The sequence below is a fragment of the Symphalangus syndactylus genome, chromosome 5, assembly GCF_028878055.3.
Source record: "Symphalangus syndactylus isolate Jambi chromosome 5, NHGRI_mSymSyn1-v2.1_pri, whole genome shotgun sequence".
Taxonomy (NCBI): domain Eukaryota; kingdom Metazoa; phylum Chordata; class Mammalia; order Primates; family Hylobatidae; genus Symphalangus; species Symphalangus syndactylus.
In genome coordinates this window covers 31350111-31376345 of record NC_072427.2, presented here as the reverse complement: position 1 = coordinate 31376345, position 26235 = coordinate 31350111, and the positions used below count along the sequence as shown (strand labels likewise).

The 26235-nt window shown below is 43.7% G+C and overlaps 1 protein-coding gene across 6 annotated transcripts in view; it reads left to right on the top strand.

Annotated features, from left to right (window-relative positions):
* The first annotated feature begins 335 nt into the window (after positions 1 to 335).
* ARID3B (AT-rich interaction domain 3B) overlaps positions 336 to 26235 on the top strand; it is a 61625-nt gene continuing 35725 nt past the window's right edge. For 4 of the 6 annotated variants that reach the window (XM_055277778.2, XM_055277779.2, XM_055277781.2 and 1 more), the window contains exon 1: positions 2958 to 3586. In XM_055277778.2, the coding sequence (XP_055133753.1) occupies positions 3032 to 3586 (555 nt within the window). In that variant the 5' untranslated portion in view covers positions 2958 to 3031. Of the gene's footprint in view, positions 427 to 2954; positions 3587 to 26235 lie in introns of those variants that run through there. The other 2 variants (XM_055277780.2, XM_055277777.2) reach the window with 2 other exon arrangements.

Genomic DNA, 26235 nt, shown 5'->3' with positions numbered 1-26235 from the left:
GAACACGAGCTCCCGCCCCGCTCTTTTCAACTCCCCGCGGAAGTGTTCACACCGGAACCCCTCTGTGTCCGCACTTTGCCATTGGCCAAGGCTTCCGCCCGCTTCCATTCGCTTCCACCCACAACTCAGTCGGGCTGCGCAGTCCGTAAGAGTCACTTCCGCCTCGTCCCACCCCCCTCGGTCCCTTTTTAGCCGCTTCCGGCTTCGGCCCCGCCCCGCCCCTTGTGGCCCCCGCCCCGCCCCCGCCCCCGCCCCCGCCCCCGCCCCCGCCCCTGGCCGGCGGTCCGGCCCCGCGACGCCGCTTCCGGTGCGGGCCCCGCCCCGGCTGTGGCCCCCGGCTGCGGAGGAGTCCGAGACGCAGCTGCCGCGCCGGGGCCTGAGCGGCCGCCTCCTCCGCCGCCCGAAAACCCGGAGCGCCCCGCACAGGTAAGCGGCGCGGGTCCGGGCTCCCTCAAGGCACGGCGGGAGGGGAGGCTGCGACAGGTGGAGGGGCCGAGGCCAGGAGCCGAGGCAGGTGTGGAAAGAGAGGGGAAGGCGCGGGTCGGGGGCGCGGGGACCGCGATGGAAAGAGAGCGCCGCGGGAGCCCCGAGCGCCCTGTGCCCATTAGGGCATTTGAGATAAAGCGATGAGAAGGGTGAGGGGCCCTGGAGCTGAGTGGGCGCGCAGATAGGTGGGGCGGGGGCCATCGGAAAAGAGCCAGCGGATTGGCTGGGAGGGTTGGTAGAGGTAAAAGTGATAGGGCTGAATGGGGGGAGGTGAATAAAGAATGGGGGGAGGCGTGCAGGGGTGACCGGGGAGGTGGGCTGTGGGGCTTACAGGGGCCCGGGGCCAAAAGAATCCGGCAGCAAAGGCAGGGGAATGGTCAGCAGACCGGGTTCAAAGCTGCAGGTAGTCCGTTGTACCCGGCTTGGTGGTCCGGGAACTTTAGGGGAAATGGGGGAGGGGCCCGTGTGAAGGGATGAAGAGGTTTAGATTTGAGACATAAGTTCTCCAAATGTAGGCAGGTGGCATTGTTTGGATCGCTGGCTGCTTAGGGACTGCGGGAAGATGGGCTCTTTAGGGGAGGGTGTGTGTATTGAGTTGTAGAACTGAGTCATCTCAGTCTTACTATAAGAGGCTGTGGGAGGGACACCTCCCCCTCTGCTGGGGACAGCATTCAGAGAAGATGGTGCCACAAGACAAGAAGCAGTTGTTCAGTAACTGGCAGGACTTGGTTGAGAAGTTATTCCGATCGTGATTGATTGACTGTAATGACTATGAGGACATTTAAAATGAACACCGAATTATTTGCTTTATTCTGTAATTTTCTTTGACCCAAATTGTTTTCATTTTAAATGAACACTTTTGCCAACTGAATTTAATGTGGATGTAAATCTTGTCATGCTTTTTTACACTGTAAGAAGAGCTCAAGCAGAATGAAAGTATTGCTGCAAGCGTAACTCACACTTTCTAAAGTGCCAAGAGAGGAAGTAAAGGCAGTAAGAGGCAAATTGGAATGCGAATCTTTCACAAAACACAAAAGGCACAAACAGGGCTGTAAGATAAACAGAAAATGAGAATTTTTAATCTCTACTAATTGGCCTAGCTTTAAAAATTGTACGCTTTTTTACTCTAACCTGGAAAAAATCTTAAATTCAAGCAGTTTTTATTGCTAAAGATGTGATTACTTCTCCGTGAATTTTTGAAGATGCTAAGGACACTTTGTTTTTTGTCTTTCGACCCAATCCTAAAACACTGGAACATTGCAGATATCAAGTCCCAACATGTGCAGTGCAGCTTCTTTCATGTGATGACAAAATTGTACGCCATGTTGCAAGTCCTGTTCACCTAAAATTGCCCTTGCATAGTAATCCATTCAGTTATGGAGACTTGCTGAAGAAACATAACTCAAGCGAAGTTTATTGGGGGTGAGGGCCTGCAGGGGAGAGGTGGGGAAGTAAAAGGAGAAGAGGGTGTGAAAGTGATGTGTGTTTGGAGACTGATTGGTAAGAATGCAGATAAACCTGCCCCCAGAATGCTTTTGGCCCGAAAGCCTTTTCTTTTTGTATTTGTCAGAGAATATCATAGTAGAAATGAACCAGAAAGAAAGGGGCTGTGAAGAGATTTACTTGGCTGTTTATAAAAAAGAAGCAGCAATAACTTGTTGTTCAGGCAATGTTGATATCTGTTTCAAATTAATTAACTTTAAAATCTCCAGAGGAATTCCCCCGTTTGCTTTTGAGTGACGATTGCAATTTGAGACTCTTGCCTCCTTGCATGTTTCTTTCATGTTGTTGAAATTGGATTCTTTTTGAGGCTATAATGTCCAGTTAGTATGGCTCAGTCCACTCAACAAGGAGGCTGGCAATTTGATCAGAGAAATTTGAAAAGTTTAAACCCAAGAGCAGCTTGCTTGGTCTTGCTTTTTCTATGAGAGTAAAACTGTCTGCCTGATAGTTCTGTGTCTAGCTTAGAGGTGATATCTTTCTCCTGTGGGCTTGGGAACATATTCTCTCTTTTGCAGGCAGGTCCTTCTTTTCCTTTATTATTATTGTTTGCATAATTATGCTTCCGCTGCAGTGCAAACCCAGTTACCTTTTCAGTAATTAATGTTCAGTAACATTAATTCAGTAACAGATTAATGTTTGATAATGTAGAGGAAGAGCGATCGGAACACATGTTAGCAGACTAGATATTGGCTGAATGTACTTCTTTTAAAGCCCTCAACAGTCTGCTACTACTACTGAAATTCATTCCCTATTTACTCTCTTAGATCCTGTTTCTCTTCTTCACACCTTTTCCTACCCACCCACGAAACCCCCACCACTCACTCATCTTAAAACTCAGGTTTAGGAGCATATGTTTAGCGTTTGGAACTCATGGCCCTCTACTGGAGAAAAGGAAACCTTTTTATACCTGTTTTACATAGTTGTTTTTTCCCCCTCCTTCTTTGTGGTTTCTGTTAATCACTAAGGTTTAGACCCAGTGTGCCTGGTGGGCTGTGCCCAGGTTCAGAGTCATGCCACTCTGTGGGTGAAGCTTGAGGCAATAATGGAGCCACTTCAGCAGCAGCAGCAGCAGCAGCAACAGCAGCAACAGAAGCAGCCACACCTGGCTTCTCTGCAGATGGATGCCAGAGAGAAGCAGGGCCAGCAGATGAGAGAAGCCCAGTTCTTGTATGCCCAAAAGCTGGTCACACAGCCGACTCTCCTTTCCGCCACACCTGGAAGGCCTTCTGGCAGCACTCCCTTAGGTCCCTTAGCCAGAGTTCCACCCACCACAGCAGTGGCCCAAGTCTTTGAACGGGGCAACGTGAACTCAGAGCCTGAGGAAGAGGACGGAGGTTTGGAAGATGAGGATGGGGATGATGAAGTTGCAGAGGTGGCTGAGAAAGAAACCCAGGCTGCTTCAAAATATTTTCATGTGCAGAAAGTAGCTCGCCAAGATCCCAGAGTGGCACCCATGTCCAATCTACTTCCAGCACTCGGGCTCCCACCGCATGGACAACAAGCTAAAGAAGACCATACCAAAGATGCTTCCAAGGCCTCACCTTCTGTCTCCACAGCAGGACAGTCGAACTGGAATCTGGATGAGCAGCTCAAGCAGGTCAGTCTTTCTGGTATTGGAGGTCATTTGTTCTTCTTAAAGGCCGGAGAGGGGTAATGGACTGACAGGGTCAGGGGCTGTGCCAGTCTTTGCCTTCTCACCCCACTTCAGTGACCAACAGCCTAGACATGAATAGACTTTGGATTTTTTTCTTATTTAATATTTATTCATTAAAGCAATGAAATGTATGTTACTCTTTTTTTTTTTTTTTTTTTGTGAGGTGGAGTCTCACTCTGTCACCTAGGTTGGAGTGCAGTGGCGTGATCTCGGCTCACTGCAACCTCCACCTCTCGGGTTCAAGTGATTCTCCTGCCTCAGTCTCCTGAGTAGCTGGGACTATAGGCGCGTGCCACTACGCCTGGCTAATTTTTTGCATTTTTAGCAGAGACGGGGTTTCACCGTGTTAGCCAAGATGGTCTCAATCTCCTGACCTCGTGATGTGCCCTCCTCGGCCTCCCAAAGTGTTGGGATTACAGGCATGAGCCACCGCCCCTGGCCTGTATGTTACTCTTAATATAGGCTTTTCCAAGTTTGATGTGAAAGAATGTCAATACAATGTTGTTTTTTAAAGGAAGGATGAAGTTGCAACAATGTTGTGAGGAATATCTAAAATGAGATGTGTGACTAATTACAGCTTTTCTAATAATAATGTTTTCTAACAGTAATGTAAAAGAACGTTCTTGCCTAAGACAGTTTCTTAGCTCCAGGCTAACCCTCTTTAAGGACAGTTGGTTGTTTTGGAGCTAAACACAGCTGACAAGAAGCACTTGCATTGTATATATTTTCCAACAAAGAGCCTTGTAGACATGATTTCATTTCACTCTTACATCATCTCCTTGACAACGGGGAAGGGTAGACCTCAAAATTTCCTTTTTAGTCAAGGAAAGCTGAAGTGACTTCCAAATGGCTGAGCATCAGAGTCAGTTAGGGAGCTTTTTAAAAAATACAGATTGCTGAGTCCTAATGAATTGTCTTAGAGGGTGGAGCCTAGGGAATCTTTGTTCTCAGCCAAGCCTTTGACTTGTGATTCCTCTTCTCTCTGTGACCCACAATATAGTTTTTCCTCACCCAAAGGATGGGAGTGATGATAAGTTGTTCCAGGTTAAGTGACTTGTTGGTGCTTAGTAAGAGAGTTCATGGGTACCCTGCAGAAGTACACACACTTCTTGTGATCCAGTGGTACTGTTTAGAAATCATTTGTGAAAAGCTATGGGTTTTCACAGGGCAACTGAGAAGTCATATAAGAAAGGTCCTTTGGAACCCGAAAAATCAAACATCTTGGATCAGGAGGTCTGTACAGTAGATCTGAGTTTTGCAACAATAGTGTTTGCAGCCAGCAGTGGGATTCAAATCCCACCACTTCCAAATATTGCCCTTGTGATCTTTTAGTAGGGCTCTGAATTGCTCTGAGCCTGTGTCTTCTCATCTGTGAAATAAAAAGAATGCCACTGCCTCCTATGGATGTTGTAAGGATTAACCGAGCTAGCACATGTGAAAGCCTGTCCAGTGCCAGGCACATGGTAGGTAATAGTGCCCGGGGGAGCTCTTTTACGTAAACAGGGCCACCCTCTCCTGCATCACACAGACATGCCTCTGAAGTGGGAGAGGTACTGAGATACACAGAGGTTTTCGCTCACATCACCTAGGGAGATAGTGGCAGAGCTAGGACTAGAATCAGAGAATCCCAACTTCCACGACAGCAGCACCCTGGCTGCCAGCCCAGACCTGCCTCCCACTGATTGCTTTGGTTTAGCAAAACATCTGTGAGTTGCCGGCTGCCCCCGCACTGCTGTGTGGTTGGCACAGTTCCATACCGGCCGCTGAGTCAGCTCATAGCGGGATCCTGCCCTGACAGCGCTGGGAAAGTTCAGGCCCGAGGCGGCTGGAGGCGGCTGGGCTGCCCCCGCCTTGGCAGCTGGCCAGCGTCTGCGTGTGTGCGATCGTTCCTAGAAAGTGCAGCCGCATGCGAGGAACAAGTGGAGCTCCAGAGCCTGTCTGTCTTCAGGAAGTGTAGCAGGTGTTGAGGTCAAGCCATTAGAGGTTTAAAAAAAGACTCTTCAGAACTGGCGTGTGCATGTGCACACGTGTGCACCATGGCAGGGCACCCAGCACCAAGTTATCTAGATGGTGGCAGCCCTATGACTACGTAGCTCAGTATTCAGGGGGCTGGCTATTGGCATTTGAAACTCTTTGTGTTCACTTTATGTTTCTGAGGCATATTCACTAATTATAGAGACTGCTTGGCAGAGCACCTGCCAAAATGTTTTATAAATACCACAGTAGCTGAGGCATAATCCCTCACCCAAAATTTACCTTCCCCCAGGATTTGGAGATCAAGAACTGAACTGGGGGGCTTTGGGTAGCAATGACTTAAACCCTCAGATGTGCACCTCCTTTTCCCCTTTAATTTTTAACATTGATTTGGTCTGTGCTCTCCTTGTCTATAAATCCTGCTTTTACAGGAGTAAGTCATGTGCTTGGGGATTTTAAAACTTTTTTTTTAGTTATATTTTAGAAGGGCCAAAAATAATAATATTCTTGGGGAGAGCCTGTAGAAACCATTACAAATCGTTAGACTATCTTGTTTTGTTGTTCACAATCTTTTCTTTATGAAACTTAATGGAGCGCAAAAATAGAATATCCCTTGCTCCAGCAACAATTACAAAGACCTAAATTTACAGTTGACACAGATCTCCCCCCCATCCCCCAAGACAGAGCACACTCTGTTGCCCAGGCTGGAGTGCAGTGGCACGACCTCGGCTCCCTGCAACCTCCGCCTCCTGAGTTCAAGTGATTTTTGTGCCTCACCCTCCCTAGCAGCTGAGATTACAGGCATATGCTACCATGCCTGGCTAATTTATTTTTTTATTTTTACTTATTTTTTGTATTTTTAGTAGAGACAGGGTTTCGTCATGTCAGCCAGGCTGGTCTCAAACTCCTGACCTCAAGTGATCCGCCCGTCCTGGCCTCCCAAAGTGCTGGGATTACAGGCGTGAGCCACCGCGCCCACCCTGACACAGATCTTATTGTTAATGTGATACAGCGTCCATCTTGTTCTTTTAAACAACAAACTTTTACAGAGGCTTCTTTGTGCCAGACCTGTGCTGTATGAAACAAGGCATGTTTCTCCCTCAGGGAGTTCAGGTCTAGCGGTAGCAGTGTGGGAACCTCAAGGGGGATTTGAACTTGGGTTACAATAATTTGATTCTGTCCTGAGTCTACTGGAGCCCAGCCACCCAGTCTGTGCTATGGCAGAGATATTTAAAACAGGGTTTTGTTTCAAACATTCACATGCCAAAGTTTAAAAAGTTAATTTTGTCGACAGCATAGCATAGCTTGGCAAACCAACAGGAATACTCAGAAGTATTTTGCAAGATTTTGGGGTAAGGGAGGACAGGCATCTGCTAACTGAAAAGTGAAACTGGGAAAGCTTAAGGGTTCCAGAGATTATTCTTTGCATCTGAAGTCCCTTACTTAGAACATGTAAAGTCAAAATTATTTCATGGATTCTCTTTGAAGAAACTCTTAGAAAATATTTGCTTCTCAAGGCCTGGATTGTTAGTGTGTGGTATTATTCTCTGACACCACAGTGATGGGAAGATGGATAACGCCATTGAGCCAAGTGTTCTAAAACCCATCAGATTCCTATAGGCAGAGTAAATAATTGTAAAACAAGAAAACAGACAAAGAACCGAGTGTTCCTTTTCTCAAAGGAGATCATATAGCCAACTAGGAGATGTTGCTGGCCTTTTGGGGGTGGTGTTCTCTCCCTCTGGTAGAAGGTGGTTCAAGCAGTACAGACTGGGTCTATCTTGAGCCCACTGGTAGAGCTAGGTTACTAGAAGAGTGTAGACCCCCTTCGATAGAACAGAAAGAAGAAAGATGGCTTGGCAGGCATGTGGGGCCAGGGTGAGTCTGTCTGATTTTCTGCATACTTTGGCAGTCGCTTTGGTTACTGCATGTGGCTGTGATCTAACCACGGGCTTAACATAAATTCACAGCCAATTCAGTTGAAAGCACTGGGAGCCACTGCACAATAAATGTTGGCCCCATCCTCTACCCTTCCCCTTCTAGCATGTTTTACAAGATTTTGTTTTGTGACTGCCTTCTAGGATGGAAGGGTTTAATTTCAGAATATTTGCAATTAAAGAATTCCTAACGTCCTAAAGCTTGCTAATCACATGTATTAACAAGGACAGGGTATTGCCAATTTCAAACACCTCCAAGCTGCTTGGGGCACCCTCAGCTCATGACAGCTGTGTGGGTTCTCTCTGAATTTGTTGGAGAAGCACTTCTGCAGTACAGAAGCAAAGGAAGCTCCATGGCAAATGGGAAGAATTGCCATATTAGATGGGCACTGGGAGACAAAGGGAATGTGATTTGAGAAGAGGGAGTTTCGTGTTTTTTGTTTGTTTGTTTTGTTTTGTTTTGTTTTGTTTTGTTTTGTTTTTTGCCTATTCTTAACCATGAGCAAAATCAATCTCATCTTACCGTGAGAGGTGACTTCCTGCTAGGCAATTAGTGGGGACTGCTGTCCATTTCTTCTAATGCCATGACTGACTGACTGGTATCCAGAAGCCATCCCTCTAAGTAAGGTGTGGTCCCTTGGGATAGGCCTACTTTTCTTGGTAGATACTGCATGACTATCATTAGCTGGGTGTGGTGGCACACGCCTGTGGTCCCAACTACTCGGCAGGCTGAGGCAGGAAAATCACTTGAACCTGGGAGGCAAAGGTTGCAGTGAGCCGGGATCGTGCCACTTGCACTCCAGCCTGGATGACAGAGTGAGATGGTTTAAAAAAAAAAAAAAAAAAAAGGAAAAAGAAAAAAGAAAAGATACAGCATGACTATGGAACATTTGAGGCTTTTTTAAAAAACTGTGCAAACTATTGCCCAAAAAAGAAAATGTTCGTAGGCTTTCCTCATGTTCTTTATAGAGCTACCTTGCATGCCCTTGCCTTCTGCAGTCACACTGGAATCCATCTAGTTGAGTGGTTCTCAATTAGAGGCCACCCCTGCCCCTTCCCAGGGGACATTTGGCAATGTCAGGAGACATTTTTGATTGCCATGACTGGAGCAGGGGGCAGTGTGTTATGGGCATCTAGTGGGTAGACCAGGGATGCTTCTAAACATCCTATAATGCACCGGACAGCCCCCCAACAGCAAAGAGTTATCTGGTCCAAAATAACAGTAGTGCCAAGGTTGAGAAACCGTGCTCTAGATTGTGCAACCAGAAAGAGAACATAAGCTTCGCTATCATCAGACAGCACCAGAGACTCTGTTCCTTTGTGTTTCAGTCTCAGTAACTGAGGAGTTTGGCAGCCTTGAATTTTCTTGACTTCTACTTTCAATATCTGTGCTGAGCTTGTGTCTTTCCTCTAGTCATCTAGGTGAACAGACTGTCACTTGGGAGAGGTTTGGGGCCTAGAACTTGAGATCTCTTACTTGACTCTATCAGTGATTCTTTCAGCCCAGCACTCCATGATATCTTTGGTAATATATAAGAGAGCTTGGTTGCCCTTCTAGACATTAACCCCAAAAGGTTAAGGTGTAAATACTTGGCAGACTTGTTACCTAGTAACAGATTTAATTATTAAATCAGCATTGGTTTTGGAGCCAGAGGATGTGGATTAAGACCCTACTTCCACCACTTGCTTGCTTTAGTGCTTTGGACAAGTGTTCTAATCTGCTTCTCTGAACCCATGCATAAATCTATTCCAGAGGATGAGAATCCTCTCCCACTATCCTCAGGAAGTGATTTTAAGGATATTACAAAGGTAGAAGAAAAATATGAGTGTGAAAGAGCTTTGCAAGGTTAGGGCGAATTGTCATCAACACCTAAGTCCTTTTTGAAGCTACCATCGTCCCTCATATGCAGGGGATTGGTTCCAAGACCTCCACATATACCAAAATTTGAGCATACTCAAGTCCTGCAGTCAGCTCTGTGGAACCCACATATATTAAAAGTCAGTCTTCCATATACATGGGTTTCACGTCTCATAAATTTTGTCTTTGATCCAAGTTGGATTGAAAATAGTTTACATATAAGTGGACCCAGGCAGTTCAAATCCATGTTGAAGGGTCAATCATAATTTTTCAGTCTTTATGACCTTTGTAGATAAGATGCTCCATAAATCCTACCCACTACTCTAAAACAACTCCTTTTCAGGTTTTCTAGAGCCATGACCACACTCTGGTGTTCTGAAGTTCTCTGAAACCTTTCAGGATTATGTGAGCTTAAACCATGGCACTTCTGAAGCTGTATCTTTCCGTATTAGCATAGGGATGTGTGTGTATTGTTCTTTAGGTAGAAGTAAGCTTTATAGATACTAAGTCCTTATAAATACACAATCACTGACTTGACTTGGGTCCTTGCCCTCTCACCAGAGGCTAATTTCTCTACATGTGTCCCAGATCCCATCCCCTCCCAGGTTTCCAGGGACTTGCTCCATCAGTGAACCCTCCATTTCCTGACTCTTTGGGCTCATTCTCTTCCAGGCCTTTTCCACGTTTACACATCTCTCTCTCGGACTTAAAAACAAGCAAACAACAAAAACCTTTAATCTTAAATTTTACCTGAGTCAGTTGTTAACAAGGAAATGAAAGACCACTTTTAAAAAATTTCCTCTTGATTGCACATTATTGCCAGCTTTTTTTCTATTCCTAACTATCCCCCACTTCCTCGCAATAAAGCTTCTCAAAGGAATTGGTTTTACTCTTTATTTCCATTCGTCACCTCCTGCTCACTCCTCAGCATACTCCAGTCTGATCTCTGTTTCTTCCATGTCCCTGAAGTTCCATGTTGCTAAGCCCAGCCTTCCCTGACCTCACTGATTTCTCAGCATTGTTGAATACAGAGCACTCCCTCCTTGAACATTCTCTTCTTTTGCTTTTTATAATCCTTCATTGTGCTTATGCTTATTTTCTTTCTTTTCCTTTTCTTTCTTTCTTTTTTTTTTTTTTTGAGACGGAGTCTCGCTCTGCCGCCCAGGCTAGAGTGCAGTGGCGTGATCTTGGCTCACTGCAATCTGGGACGACAGGCACATGCCACCACGCCTGGCTAATTTTTTGTATTTTTAGTAGAGATGAGGTTTCACTATGTTAGCCAGGATGGTCTCAATCTCCTGACCTCGTGATCCACCCGCCTCGACCTCCCAAAGTGCTGGGACTGCAGGTGTGTGCCACCACGCCCAGCTGGCCTTCCTTCCTTCCTTTTTTAGACAGGGTCTCACTCGGTTGCACAGGTTAGAGTGCAGTGGCACAAACACAGCTCACTGCAGCCTTGACCTCTTGAGCTCAGGTGATCCTCCTGCCTCAGCCTGCTGAGTAACTTGGACTACAGGCATGCATCACTATTTCCGACTAATTTTATTTTTGTGAGATGGGGTCTCACCATGTTGCCCAGGCTGGTCTTGAACTCCTGGACGCAAGCAGTCCTCCTACTTTGGCCTCCCAGAGTGTGGGGATTACATGCGTGAGCCACTGCACCCGACCTGTTTATTTTCCTTTATCTCTTCAACTGTTTCTCTTCTGTCCAGCCTCTGAAATGCCACGTTCCCCAGGGTTTACTCCTAAGCTTACTTCTCTGTATGTTCTCCCTGAGCAGTTTCACTCTCATGACTTTAAATACTATCTATAAGCCATTGGGACTCCAGTGTTTATTGTTTGAGCCCACATTTCTAGTCTAAGGTATCCCCAACTCCCTGCATGGCATTTCTGTTGAGACGTTTTACTGGCATCTCAAGTTTAATACCTGTGAGACTGAACTCTTGATTTCCAACCTACTCCCCTACAATTATTTCCTCCTTTACTGTCCTTCTCAGTAAGTGGCATTTCTGTCCACTTATTCATATCAAAACCATAGAGTTGACTGTCTTTCATTCCTCCTGCTCTGTTACTCCCTATGTCTAGTCCATCACCAAGTCTTAGCAGCTCTCTCATCTAAGTATCTAGAGTATTGCCACTCCTGCCTTCTGCATCATCACCTACCTGGTCCAGACTACCTACCTACCACTATAGCTCTCAACAGGTTTCTGTGCCCACCCCCTCCCCCATTCTAATCCATGCTCTACACGGCAGCTAGAGCCATCTTCTAAAAAACAAATCAGATTATGTCACTGCGTTAATGCCCTCCAAGTATGATGTCAGTTGCTCTAATTATAAAATCCAAAATCTGCATGATCTGACCCTTGCCTACTTATCCAGCCTTATCTTTGACAATCTCCTGGTCTATCACTGTGCTCCAGTTACCCTGACCTTTGCATATGCTGGTCCTTCTGTCTAGAACAGTCTTGTCTAGGCAAACTTACTCAGCCTTCGGGTCGCTCCTTTACCCATCACTTCCTTAAAGGTGCTGTCTTCACTCTTAGTGTAGATCAGGTCCTCCTGTTATGTTCTGTCATTGAACATTATACTTTTATATTTGTGCAGTTCTTTTGTTTATTTCTTTGGTATCTGATTTCTACTCTAGATGGTAAGCTCCAAGAGGACAGGGACCATGTTTGTTTTGCTTATCATTATACCCTAGCACCCAACAGTGATGGCACATGGTAGGCACTCAAATACTGGTTTCTTCCACTTTCTATGGTTTATTCTGTTCCTTTTTAAATGCAAAAGGTGCCATTTCTTTTGTGTTGTTTTGTTTTGAGACAGGATCTCACTCTGTTGCCCAGGCTGGAGTGCAGTGGCATGATCATGGCTCACCTCAGCCTCAACCTCCTGGGCTCAGGTTGATTCTCCCACCTTGGCCTCCTAGGGATTACAGTCCCTCCTTGGGACTACAGGCATGCACCACCACACCCAGCTAACTTTTGTTATTTTTTGCAGAGGTGGGGTTTCACCATGTTGCCCAAGCTGGTCTTGAGCTCCTAGGCTCAAGCAATTCACCCTCCTTGGTCTCCCAAAGTGCTGGCATTACAGGCATGAGCCACTGTGCCCAGCCTTCCATTTTGTTTGTTTAAAATAGATTTTATTTTTTTAGATCAGTTTTAGGTTCACAGCAAAATTGAGCAGAATGTGCAGAGATTTCCCATATGCCTCCTCCTCCCACACCTGCACAACCTCCTGTCAAAATCCTGCACCAGAGTAGTATGTTTGTTATAACTGATGAACCTACATTGACACATCATTATCACCCAGAGTCCATAGTTTACTTTAGTGTTCTTGATACTGTGTATTCTATGGAATTTTTTTTTTTTTTTTTGAGGCGGAGTTTCGCTCTTGTTGCCCAGGCTAGAGCACAATGGTGCAATCTCGGCTCACCGCAACCTACGCCTCCCAGGTTCAAGCGGTTCTCCTGCCTCAGCCTCCCAAGTAGCTGAGATTACAGGCATACGCCACCACACCCAGCTAATTTTGTATTTTTAGTAGACAGGGTTTCACCATGTTGGTCAGGCTGGTCTTGAACTCCCAACCTCATGTAATCCACACAGCTTGGCCTCCCAAAGTGCTGGGATTACAGGCGTGAGCCACCGCGCCCAGCCTACTCTATGGATTTTGACAAATGTGTAATGACATGTATCCGCCATTGTAGTATCACACAGAGTAGTTTCACTGTCCTAGAAATTCTCTGTGCTTCACCTATTCATCTTTCCCTCCCCCGGCAGCCCCTGATTCTTTTCCTGTCTATGGTTTTGTCTCTTCCAGAATGTTATATGGTGGGATCATTAATGTAGCCTTTTTAGATTGGCTTTCTCCACTTAATAATGTGCATTTAAGCTTCCTCTATATCTTTTTATGGGTTGATAGCTTATTTCTTTTTGTGCTGAATAATATTTCATTTTTTGGACATACCACAGTTTATCCATTCACCTACTGAAGGACGTCTTGGTTGCTTCAAAGTTTCAGCAATTATGAATAAAGCTATCATACACATCTGTATACAGGTTTTTATGTAGATATAAGTTTCAGTTCATCTGGGTAAATACCAAGAAGCGTGATTGCTGGATTGTGTGGTAAGAGTATTTTTAGCTTTCTAAGAAACTGCCCAACTGTGTCTCAAAGTGGCTGTACCATTTTGCATTCCCGTCAGCAGTGAATGAGCTTCTGTTGCTCAACATCCTCGCCAGCGTTTGGTATTGTTAGTGTTTTGGATTTTGGCCATGTTCCTTTAACTGAAATTTTTATTTAGCTAATTACAGATTCACATGGAGTTGAAAGGAAGCAATGTCATGTACACTTTGTCCAGTTTCCCTATGGTAACAGCATACACAGGTATAGTATGCTGTCACACCTGGATATTGATGTTGATGTCATCCACTGATCCTACTTAGATTTCTTCCTCAGTTTTACGTGTACTCGTTTGTGTGTGTTCTGTTTTTAAGCCATTTTAGTTGTATGTTGAACACATTTTTCGAAATTCTTGTTACTTAATAAATGCATTTGAAGCTATAGAGTTTTCCCTGGATCTCACTTTTGCTGTACCCCACAAGTTCTGATGTGTAGTGCTTTCATTGTTGGTTAGTACTAAACATTTTATAATTTCAGTTTTAATTCCTTCTTCAACTCATGGGTTGTTAAAAGTATTTTTTGGTTTCCAAATATGTGGGTTTTATCTCTTTTCCAGTATTATTTTATAGCTTAATTACACTGTAGTTGGGAAACGAGCATGGTATCAATTCTCTGAAATTTAAGATATTCTTTGTGTCGGCCTTATGTGTGATTAGTTTCTGTAAATGTTCCATATGTGCTTGGAGAGAATGTATGTTAATCCATTTCATTATAAGGATTAGTGATACATTTGGATCTATTTCTGCCCCCTTTTTTTGTTTTTTTAATTTTTATTTATTTATTTATTTATTATTATTTTTTGAGACGGAGTTTCACTCTTGTTGCCCAGGCTGGAGTGCAATGGTGCGATCTCGGCTCACTGCAACCTCCGCCTCCTGGGTTCAAGAGATTCTCCTGCCTCAGCCTCCTGAGTAGCTGGGATTACAGGCATGTGCCACCACACCCAGCTAATTTTGTATTTTTTTGTTTGTTTGTTTATTTTTTTGTGACAGAGTCTAGCTCTGTCTCTCAGGCTAGAGTGCAGTGGTGTGATCTTGGCTCATTGCCAGCTCCACCTCCTGGGTTCATGCCATTCTCCTGCCTCAGCCTCCCAAGTAGCTGGGACTACAGGCGCCTGCCACAACACCCGGCTAATTTTTTGTATTTTTAGTAGAGAACGGGGTTTCTCCATGTTGGTCAGGCTGGTCTCGAACTCCCGACCTCAGGTGATGCACCCACCTCGGCCTCCCAAAGTGCTGAGATTACAGGCATGAGCCACCATGCCCAGCCCTGTTTTTTTTTTTGAGATGGAGCCTCTGGTTGGAGTGCAGTGGCATGATTTCTGCTCACTGTAACCTCTGCCTCCCGGGCTCAAGCAACCCTTCCGCCTCAGCCTCCCAAGTACCTGGGATTACAAGCATGCACTACCACACTCGGCTAATTTTTGTATTTTTAGTAGAGACGGGATTTCACCATGTTGGCCAGGCTGGTCTTGAACTCCTGACTTCAAGTGATCGACCCACCTCAGCCTCCCAAAGTGCTAGGATTACAGGTGTGAGCCACGGTGCCTGGCCGTGCCCTCTTATTTTGGATTTTCAATTTAACTATACTTTTTCTTTTCTTGTTTTCTCTTTTTCTGTCTTGTATTGATTTGACCAAGTTTTCTTTTTTTATTTTATTTTTATTATACTTTTAAGTTTTAGGGTACATGTGCACAACGTGCAGGTTTGTTACATATGTATACATGTGCCATGTTGGTGTGCTGCACCCATTAACTTGTCATTTACATTAGATATATCTCCTAATGCTATCCCTTCCCACTCCCCCCACCCCACAACAGTCCCCGGTGTGTGATGTTGCCCTTCCTGTGTCCATGTGTTCTCATTGTTCAATTCCCACCTATGAGTGAGAACATGCGGTGTTTGGTTTTTTGTCCTTGTGATAGTTTGCTGAGAATGATGGTTTCCAGTTTCATCCATGTCCCTACAAAGGACATGAACTCATCATTTTTTGAGTTTTGTTTATTTAACCTTTATCTCCTTTACTGGTCTAGAAGTTACACTTTTCTGTTCTTATTCTTCTATTGGTTACTTTCAGATTGTAATTTATATTCTTTTTACACTACAGGCATATCTCAGAGATGTTGCAGGTTCAGTTCCAGACCACCACAATAAAGCAATATTGCAATAAAATAAGTCATACATTTTTTGTTTCCCATATAAAAATTACATTTATACTATAGTCTATTAAGTTAACAGTAGCTTTCATTATACCTAAAAAAACCCAACAATGTACATACCTTAACTAAAATGTTTTATTGCTCTTGAATGTTCCCAGCACAAAGAAATGATAGATGTTTGTGGTGATGGAGATGCTAATTATCCTGATCTGATCACTATACATTATATGTATGAAAACAACTCTGTGTACCTCATTAATATGTATAATTATTATTTGTCAATTAAAAGTAAAGTAATACTTTATTACAAGAAAAACAATAACAAGTATCTGAGCCTTCAGCGAGTTGTAATCTTTTTGTTGGTAGAAGGTCCTGCCTTGATGTCGATGGCTTCTGACTGATCTAGGTGCTGGTTACTGAAGATTGGAGTGGCTGTGGCAGTTTCATAGAATAAGACAACAGTGAAGTTTGCTACATCGATTAACTCTTTTTTTCTTTCTTTTTTGAAGCAGGGTCTCACTCTGTCACCCAGGGTGGAGTGCAGTGACGCAATCACAGCTCACTGCAGCCTCGACCTGTTGGGCTTATGTGATTCTCCCACGTCAGCCTTTTGAGTAGCTGGGGCCACAGGCATGTGTCACCATGCCCAGCTAATTTTTAAAAAATTTTTGTAGAAATGGTCTCACTGTGTTGCCTAAGCTGGTCTCAAACTCCTGGTTCAAGCAGTCCTCCTGCCTCAGCTTTCCAAAGTGCTGGGATTACAGGTGTGAGCCACCATGTCTGGCCCCAGTTGCTATTTTGACCTCCCATGAATCATGAAATATTCTTGATGACACCTAGAACAGTGAATCCTTTCCAGAAGGTTTCCAGTTTGCTTTGCCTGGATCCATCAGAGGCATCCCTGTCTATGGCAGCTGTAGCCTTACAAAATGTATTTGGGGTTTTGTTTTTTTTTTGAGACAGAATCTCGCCTTGTTGCCCAGGCTGGAGTGCAGTGGCACGATCTCAGCTCACTGCAGGCTCCACCTCCCAGGTTCACGCCATTCTCCTGCCTCAGCCTCCCAAGTAGCTGGGACTACAGGCACCCGCCACCACACCTGGCTAATTTTTTTTTGTATTTTTAGTAGAGATAGGGTTTCACTGTGTTAGCCAGGATGGTCTCAATCTCCTGACCTTGATCCTCCCACCTTGGCCTCCCAAAGTGCTGGGATTACAGGCGTCAGCCACCACACCCAGCCACAAAATGTATTTCTTAAATAATTTGTAAGTTCAACCTTAAAAGTTGAAATTACTCCTTGATCCATGGGCTGCAGAATGGATATTGTGTTAGCAGGCATGAAAACAACATTCATCTCCTTGTACATCATCATCAAAGCTCTTGGGTGATCAGGTGCCTTGTCAATGGGTAGTAATATTTTGAAAAGAATCTTTTTTCTAAGCAGTAGGTCTGAATAGTGGGTTTAAAATATTCAGTAAACCATGCTGTAAACAGATGTGCTGTCATCCAGGCTTTGTTCTATTTACAGAGCACAGCCAAGGTAGATTTAGGATAATTCCTAAGGGCCCTAGGATTTTCGGAATGATGAACGAGTACTAGCTTCAATTTAAAGTCACCAGCAGCATGAGGCTATAAAACAAGAGAGTCCCTCTGTCCTTTGAAGCTTTGAAGCCTGGCGTTGACCTCTCTCTAGCAATGAAAGTCCTAGATGGCATCTTCTTCTAAATAAGGCTGTTTTCATTTACATTGAAAATCTGTTTTTAGTGTTGCAACCTTCATCAATGATCTTAGCTAGATCTTCTGGATAACTTGCTGCAGTTTCTATGTCAGCACCTGCTGCCTCACCTTGTACTTTTATGTTAGGGAAATGATTTATTTCCTTAATCTTCACAAATCAACCTCTGCTAGCTTCAAACTTTTCTTCTGCAGCTTACTTCCTCTCTCAGCCGTCATAAAATTGAAGAGAGTTAGGGTCTTGCTCTGGGTTAGGCTTTGGCATAAGGAAATGTTGTTACTGGTGTGTTCTTCTATCTAGGCCACTAAAACATTCTCCATGTCAGTAATAAGGCTGTTTTGCTTTTAATTTCCTTCAAGAATTCTTACTTTGCATTCACAACTTACCTACCTGTTTGGCATAAGAGGCCTAGCTTTCAGCCTGTCTGGGTTTTCTTTTCTTTTTTTTTTTTTTTTGTCTGAGATGGAGTCTCGCTCTGTCACCTAGCTTTTGATTTCTAGCTTTTGATTTAAAGTGAGAGACATACAACTCTTCCTTTCATTTGAATTCTTAGAGGTTATTGCAAGGTTACTAACTGGCCTAATTTCAATATGGTTGTGTCCAAGAGAGTAGGGAGGCCCAAGAAGAGGGAGAAAGATGGAGGAACAGCTAGGGTGGTTGGTGGAGCAGTCAGAACACATACAACATTTATCAGTGAAGTTTGATGTCTTATATGGGTGTGATTCTAGGCTCTCCAAAGCAATTACAATGGTAACATCAAAGATGACTCATCACAGATCACCATAACAGATGTAATAATTTTTTTTTTTTTTTTTTTTTTTGAGACAGAGTCTGGCTCTGTCACACAGGCTAGAGTGCAGTGGCGCGATCTCGGCTCACTGCAAGCTCCGCCTCCCGGGTTCACGCCATTCTCCTGCCTCAGCCTCTGAGTAGCTGGGACTACAGGCACTCGCCACCATGCCCGGCTAATTTTTTGTGTTTTTAGTAGAGATGGGGTTTCACCTTGTTAGCCAGGATGGTCTCGATCTCCTGACCTCGTGATCCACCCGCCTCAGCCTCCCAAAGTGCTGGGATTACAGGCATGAGCCACCGCGCCCAGCCAATAATTTTTTTTAAGCGTGAAATACTACGAGAATTACCAGTTTGTGACGGAGACACGAAGTGAGCACGTGCTATTAGAAATGAGGTGTGCTGTGCTTTCAAACATTGGTACCTTAGAAATTCTAGTTTTAACATCTACCTCTCCAATCCTATTTTCCAGTTTATAGTGGCCAGTATTTTAGTTCTAATTTGTTTTAACCCCTCCCCAAATTAGTTTTTTTCCCCTCGCAGTTATTATTTATTTAGACTTATGAAGTTTATCCATTTCTTTTCTCACTTTTACTTGTATCCTACTCATTCCCTCTGGACTCACTTTCCTTTTCCTTTTTTCTTTTTCTTTTTTTTTTTTTTTTTTTTTTTTTTGAGACAGAGTCTCACTCTGTTGCCCAGGCTGGAGTGCAGAGGTGCAATCTTGGCTCACTGCAACCTCCACCTGCCAGGTTCAAGCGATTCTCCTGCCTCAGCCTCCTGAGTAGCTGGGACTACAGGCATGTGCCACCATGCCCGGCTAATTTTTGTATTTTTTAGTAGAGACAGGGTTTCACCATATTGGCCAGGCTGGTCTCAAACTCCTGACCTCGTGATCCACCCACTTCAGCCTCCCAAAGTGCTAGGATTACAGACGTGAGCCAGCATGCGCAGCCTCCTTTTTCCTTATTTACTAACTTTTTTAGCAGAGACTTATATGTAATAAAAGTCTTGAGCCAGGCATGGTGGCTCATACCTATAATTCCAGCACTTTGGGAGGCCAACGCAGGCAGATTGCTTGAGCCCAGGAGCTCAAGACCAGCCTGAGCAACATGATGAAACCCTGTCTGTACAAAAAAAAAAAAAAAAAAGCCAGATAGGGTGGTACATGCCTGTAGTCCCAGCTACTTGGGAGGCTGAGGCGGGAGGATCACTTGAGCCCAAGAGATGGAGGCTGCAGTGAGCTATGATGGTGCCATGCACTCCAGCCTGGATGAGAGTGAGACCCTGTCTCAAAAAAAAAAAAAACAAAAACTGTGGTATGTTTGAAACTTTAAAAAAATCTTTTTATTTTGCCCTCACTTTTGTACAGTTGTTCATAGCTTTAGATTCTATGTTGACCATTATTTTTTTCTGCACCCTTAATGATAAGATTTCATTGTCTCCTAGCAACTATTTTTGCTGTTGAGAAATCTAGTGTCAGTCTGTTAATCTTTTTTTTTTTTTTTTTTTTTTTTGAGAAGGAGTCTCGCTCTTTAACCCAGGCTGGAGTGCAGTGGCGCGATCTCGGCTCACTGCAGGCTCCGCCCCCCGGGGTTCACTCCACTCTCCTGCCTCAGCCTCCCGCGTAGCTGGGACTACAGGCGCCCGCCACTTCGCGCGGCTAATTTTTTGTATTTTTAGTAGAGACAGGGTTTCACCGTGTTAGCCAGGATGGTCTCGATCTTCTGACCTCGTGATCCACCCGCCTCGGCCTCCCAAAGTGCTGGAATTACAGGCATGAGCCACCACGCCCGGCCCCTGTTAATCTTTTTTTTTTTTTTGAGACGGAGTTTTGCTCTTGTTGCCCAGGCTGGAGTGCGATGGCGCAATCTCGGCTCACCGCAACCTCCACCTCCCAGGTTCAAGCAATTCTCCTACCACAGCCTCCCGAGTAGCTGGGATTACAGGCATGCATCACCATGCCCGGCTAATTTTGTATTTTTAGTAGAGATGGGGTTTCTCCATGTTGAGGCTGGTCTCAAACTCCTGACCTCAGGTGATCCGCCCACCTCGGCCTCCCAAAGTGCTGGGATTACAGGCGTGAGCCACCGCACCCGGCCCTGTTAATCTTTTTCTAGCTTTTGATTTAAAGTGAGAGACATACAACTCTTCCTTTCGCTTGGATACTTAGAGGCCATTGCAAGGTTATTATTGGCCTAATTTCAATATAGTTGTGTCCACGGGAGTAGGGAGGATCTTTTTCTCTCTTGTAGCTTTTAAGATTTTTTTCTTTTTGACTCTGCTATTCTGCACTTTAATTACAGTATTCTAGGTTTCGACTTACTTTTTTCTTTTTTCTTTTTTTTTTTTTTTTTGAGACGAAATCTCACTCTGTCGCCTAGGCTGGAGTGCAGTGGCATGGTCTCAGCTCACTGCAAGCACTGCCTCCCCGGTTCACACCATTCTCCTGCCTCAGCCTCCCAAGCAGCTGGGACTACAGGCGCCTGCCACCACGCCTGGCTAATTTTTTGTATTTTTAGTAGAGACAGGGTTTCACCGTGTTAGCCAGGATGGTCTCGATCTCCTGACCTCATGATCCACCCACCTTGGCCTCCCAAAGTGCTGGGATTACAGGCGTGAGCCACTGCACCCAGCCTTTCAACTTACTTTTATTCCACTTGGGTCTCTTTCTGCTCCTTCAGTCTGGTTTGTGTCTTTTTTTTTTTTTTCTTGGTTACTATTTTTTCTTAACCAGTATTCTAATAGAAGTATTTGAACCTTCTCATTCAGTCTTCTGTGCATCTTTTCTTTTAAAATCTTATCTATTTATATCATTCTCCTGCATTCTGGATTATTTTCACATTTAATTTTCTAATTTCTAATTCTCTCTTTAGCTCTATCTGTTCTACTTTATTATAGCTCTTTAAAAACTGGTTTGTCTTTATTATTGTGTTTGTTTATAAATTTTTTGGCATTTAAAAATCTGCCTGTTTTTACTTTATGGTTTCTGTTCCTTCAGCTCTTTGAACATCTTTGACTTTTTAAAACTTTATATTGGAATTGCTAAAACTCATTTATGGAAATTTCATACATACAAAAAAAAGAATAGTAATGAACCATCTGTGTTCTTTAATCAGCTTTCAACAAGTATCAACAGTCTGCCATTCTTTTTAAACATGCTTATTTTAAAGATGCTTTTAGAGTCTATTATTATCTCTAATTCCTGGGGTGCAAGTTCTTCCTATGTCATGTTACTGTCCCTTAAGATGGTTTATTTCCTCTGAAGTGATTTGTTTTTGTTTTTTTTCCAGTGTAAATTCATTCTGAGTAGGGATTTGTTTCTGTAGGAGTCCCGTGTGCCTTGGATGGTGGAAGCATTCCTAAGGGGAGTTTTGTTTTTCCCTCTGCTGGGGCTGCACAAGTTTAGCTCGTTGCATTGGTTTGGTAGTGTGAATTTGAAGCCTACATCTGTGTCTAGTGAGAGCCCCTCAATATGAGTCCCCTGCCAGATGGCACGGTTCCTTGCAGCTTTGCTGGGCTGGTGGGCAGTGTTTTTAGGCCCAGTTTATGGTGGGTAGTGAACGTAGTCTCTCATGGCCTCTGGCTTTATGCAGTTATTTCAGTTCTGGTTCCTGGCATGCAGGGGCCTACAGCCTGGACTCCCCTCTCTTGAGGTTGATTCAGTCTCCAGCTCTCAGTTCAGCACTCAGCTCTTAAGAACCCTATTTGGGTCACGTTCTCCCTTGAGCCCTTCAGCTTTGCCACTTGCTCACTGATTGCTACCATTTTGTTTCTGCTGGTGTGGACTCCGCTTTCTTTCTGGGTTTCAAGCTCAGCTATGTGTGCAAGGGGTAGAGTGTTAAATGTTATTCAGCTTTTCTATGTGAGGTTTTCTTTGGGGAAGAAGGGAGGGAGATGGTGGAGTTCCTTCACATCAGACTATCCTCACTCACAGTTTTGTTTTCTTGTTTTTGTTTTTTAATAGCTAAGACTTTTTGACCTCTTATGTGCCAAGTACCTTATTTCATTTCATTGTGTGAGGCAGGTCCTAATATTATCCTCTTTATGTGTTTGTTTTATTTACAGATGAGGAAAAAGGTCAAGTGGGAAGCTTGTGGTCTCACAATTGGGAAGCTGGCTAGTGAACCCAGGTGGTCTAACTTCTAGCTCCATACTCCCTCTTGCTCCCTTCCAGATAGAACAGGAGAAAAATAATCTTTTCTTTTTTTTTTTTTTTTTTTTTTTGAGACGGAGTTTGGCTCTGTCACCTAGGCTGGAGTGCAGTGGCGCGATCTCGGCTCACTGCAAGCTCTGCCTCCCGGGTTCACGCCATTCTCCTGCCGAGTATCTGGGACTACAGGCGCCCGCCACCACGTCCGGCTAATTTTTTGTGTTTTTAGTAGAGACCGGGTTTCACCGTGGTCTCGATCTCCTGACCTCGTGATCTGCCCGCCTCGGCCTCCCAAAGTGCTGGGATTACAAGCGTGAGCCACCGCACCCGGCCGAAAAATAATCTTTTCTTAGTGGTTTTATTACTCTACAAATGACTTTTACTTATTTTTTCTGATTGTCAAGGTAATGCAGGCTCATTTTAGAAAACATGGAAAATATAAAAATTTGTAAAGAAGAAAATATAATCACTACAGCCACATAACTTAGATTTAATATAACTATAAATATTTGTTGTATTTGTGTTTTGAAGAAAAATGCCTACTATAGATACAGTTTTAAATTTTATATACAGGCTGGGTGCAGTGGCTCACACCTGTAACTCCAGCACTTTGGAAGGCCAAGGCAGGTGGATCGCTTGAGCCTAGGAGTTCAAGACCAGCCTGGGCAACATGGTGAAACCCTGTCTCTACTAAAAAAAACAAAAAAACCCAAAAAAACACACAAAAATTAGCCGGAGTGGTGGCACACACCTGTAATCCCAGCTACTCAGGAAGCTGAGGCAGGAGAATCGCTTGAATCTGGGAGATGGAGGTTGCAGTGAGCCACGATTGCGCCACTGCACTCCAGCCTGGGCAACAGAGCAAGACTGTCTCAAAAAAAAAAAAAAAAAGATTTATATACAATTTTGTGCTTAACTTTTATCACCTAATAGGCCATGAGCAATTTAAAGTATTACTTTAAAATATTTTAGTTTTCAAAGTATGTTACAGAAGTAATAATAACTCAAATAATTTTAGAAATATGAAAATGTATGAAATAAAAGTCTGACTCTTCAGGTGTAATTGTTAACAGTTTGGTCTATACCTTTTTGGAGCTTTTTCTTTTCACAAGTATATTTTGTCTGTTCTACATATTGTTCTACCACTTGCTTTTGTACTCAGTGCTCTGGCAGTCCTCCATGAGTGTTCATGAAGATCTGTTTTTCGTGTTTTTATAATTATTTATTTAAAATCACATAAGTGGTGTGAATAGGTGCTCATGAAAATTAAAACAATATAGAAAAATACAGAGTAAAAATTCATAGTTAAAAAAATGCCATGTGATTGTGAATATACTTGTGTATGTGTGTGTAGTGTGTGTAACCCTATGCCCTGGTATATGTGTTTCTGTGGTGGGATAGATTATTATAGATGTTGATTAGGTGTCTATGTATATATTAGCTTTTCAATATATACTGTTAAATCACCCTCAAAGATATTACTCCACTTTGCTACCGGTAATATATTTTCCCAAACCCATGTCAACGTTGGTTATTATCAGTCATTTTATTTTTGCTGTCTTTTCATATGTTTATGAAACTCCTGGGCTCAAGCAATCCTTGTGCTTCAGCCTCCCAAAGTGCTGGGATTATAGGTGTGACCCACCGTGCCCAGCCCGTAGTTTTTCAACTTGACGAGTGGTAGGGGTTTAAAATTTTGAGGTAGCTAAATTTATTGATTTTTCTCTTTATGGTTTCTGTCATACTTGAGAAGGCCTTTCCCTAAGATTACAAAAAATATTCTTCTCTATTCTTAATACTTTATGGTTGTATTTTTAATCATAGCTCTTTACTACATCTAGAATGAATGAGAAGGATGAATAGAATGAACAGGAATCAAGTGTGTTTAAAGAGTGTTGCTATTTTTGATGGCTGCATAATGTTTTATCACATAGATAGCACCTTCATGTGTTGCCCATTCCCTTAATGTCAGACATTTAGACTGCTTTAAATTTTTTACTCTTATAAATAAAATTATACTGTATTTCTAGTTATTTCCTTAGGATAGAGTCATAGACCAGAATTACAAGATCAGGAGGAGACTAAGAAAGTGAGGCAGTTATAAGCAGGGACTTAAAGCTGCCCTGCCTGCAATTGATTCCCAACTCCACCATTTGGTCACTTTGTAACCGAGTCACTGGACTTCCTTGTGCCTTGGTTTTCTCATCTGAAGAGTAGGGATAGTAGTAGTACCCACTTCAGAGCACTGTGCTGAGGATTAAATGTCAATATGTATAAAATGCTGGAATAGTGCCTGGCAGGTAGTTAGCACAGATAGTCCCTGACTTAAGATGGTTCAACTCACTATTTTTCAACCTTATGGTGGTACAAAAGCCATACACACTCAGTAGAAACTACTTCAAGTACCCATACAACTATTCTGTTTTTCCTATTTCGTTGTAGTATTCAGTAAATTACAAGATACTCAACACGTTATTATAAAATAGGCTTTGTATTAAATGATTTTGCCTAATTGTAGGCTAATATATGTGTTCTGAGCACGTTTAAGGTAGGCTAGGTTGCACTCCAGCCCTGGCGACAGAGCAAGACTCTGTCTTAAAAAAAAAAAAAAAAAAAAGCAGGCTAGGTTAAGCTATGATGTTTAGTAGGCTAGGTGTATTAAATGTGTTTCCGACAATGGTATTTTCTTTTCTTTTCTTTTCTCTTTTCTTTTTTTTTTTTTTTTTTTGAGGTGAAGTCTTGCTCTTTCGCCCAGGCTGGAGTGCAATAGCACGATCTTGGCTCTCTGCAACCTCCACCTCCCAGGTTCAAGCAGTTCTCCTGCCTCCACCTCCCGAGTAGCTGGGATTACAGGCATCCGCCACCACACCCAGCTAATTTTGTATTTTTAGTAGAGGCAGGGTTCCACCATGTTGGCCAGGCTAGTCTTGAACTCATGTCCTCAGGTGATCCGCCCACCTCAGCCTCCCAAAGTGCTGGGATTACAGGCATAAGCCACCATGCCCGGCCCGCTATTTTCAACTTCTGATGAGTATATTGGTTTGTTAATGCCATCATAAGTACTTTTTTGTTTTTTGAGACAGGGTCTCACTGTCTCCCAAGGGGGAGTGCAGTGGTGTGATTGCTGCTCACTGCAGCCCGGAACTCCCAGTCTCAACCAATCCTCTCACCACAGCCTCCCAAAGTGCTGGGATTACAGGCACGAGCCACCTCACCTGGTCCCCATCATAAGTTGAGGGGCATCTGTACTCAATTATTAGTTGTTGCTGCTGCTGTTTTTATTGTGGTAGGCATTTTAAGGCAAGTGACTTTCCAGAAAGGTCATGCTATTTTATATTTCCAGTATGGGAATATGGGAGATCCCATTTTACCAACCCTTGTTGTCATTGAAAATTATTTTTTGAAACTTTGCTAATTTTACATATGAATCATGGGCCCCTTTTTTAAAAATACAAATTCTTATGTTTAGCTCTTGGGCCTTAAAACTTACCTGCTATCTTTAGGAAATGACTTATATTGCCTTCTAGACCCCTTTTCTAGAGTTGTCGTTTAGAACTAGCAGCCCACCTCCTTTTAAGTGTGTTCTGATTTTCCCCCCAGATTCTTCACTTAGCTTGTGCTGAGTCTCCTATCCTGTTGGCTTGTTCTTCAGGTATCGACATTCATTTGAGCCTCGACCATCTGTCAGGCCCTGTGATTGATGCACCAGCCTCACGGAGGAGTCAATCGCTATCCCCGTGTGAGAGAGCCTCAGCCTGGTAGAGGTGGCAGGTGGCATAGGGACAGTTGTCATCAGAGAAGGAATGTG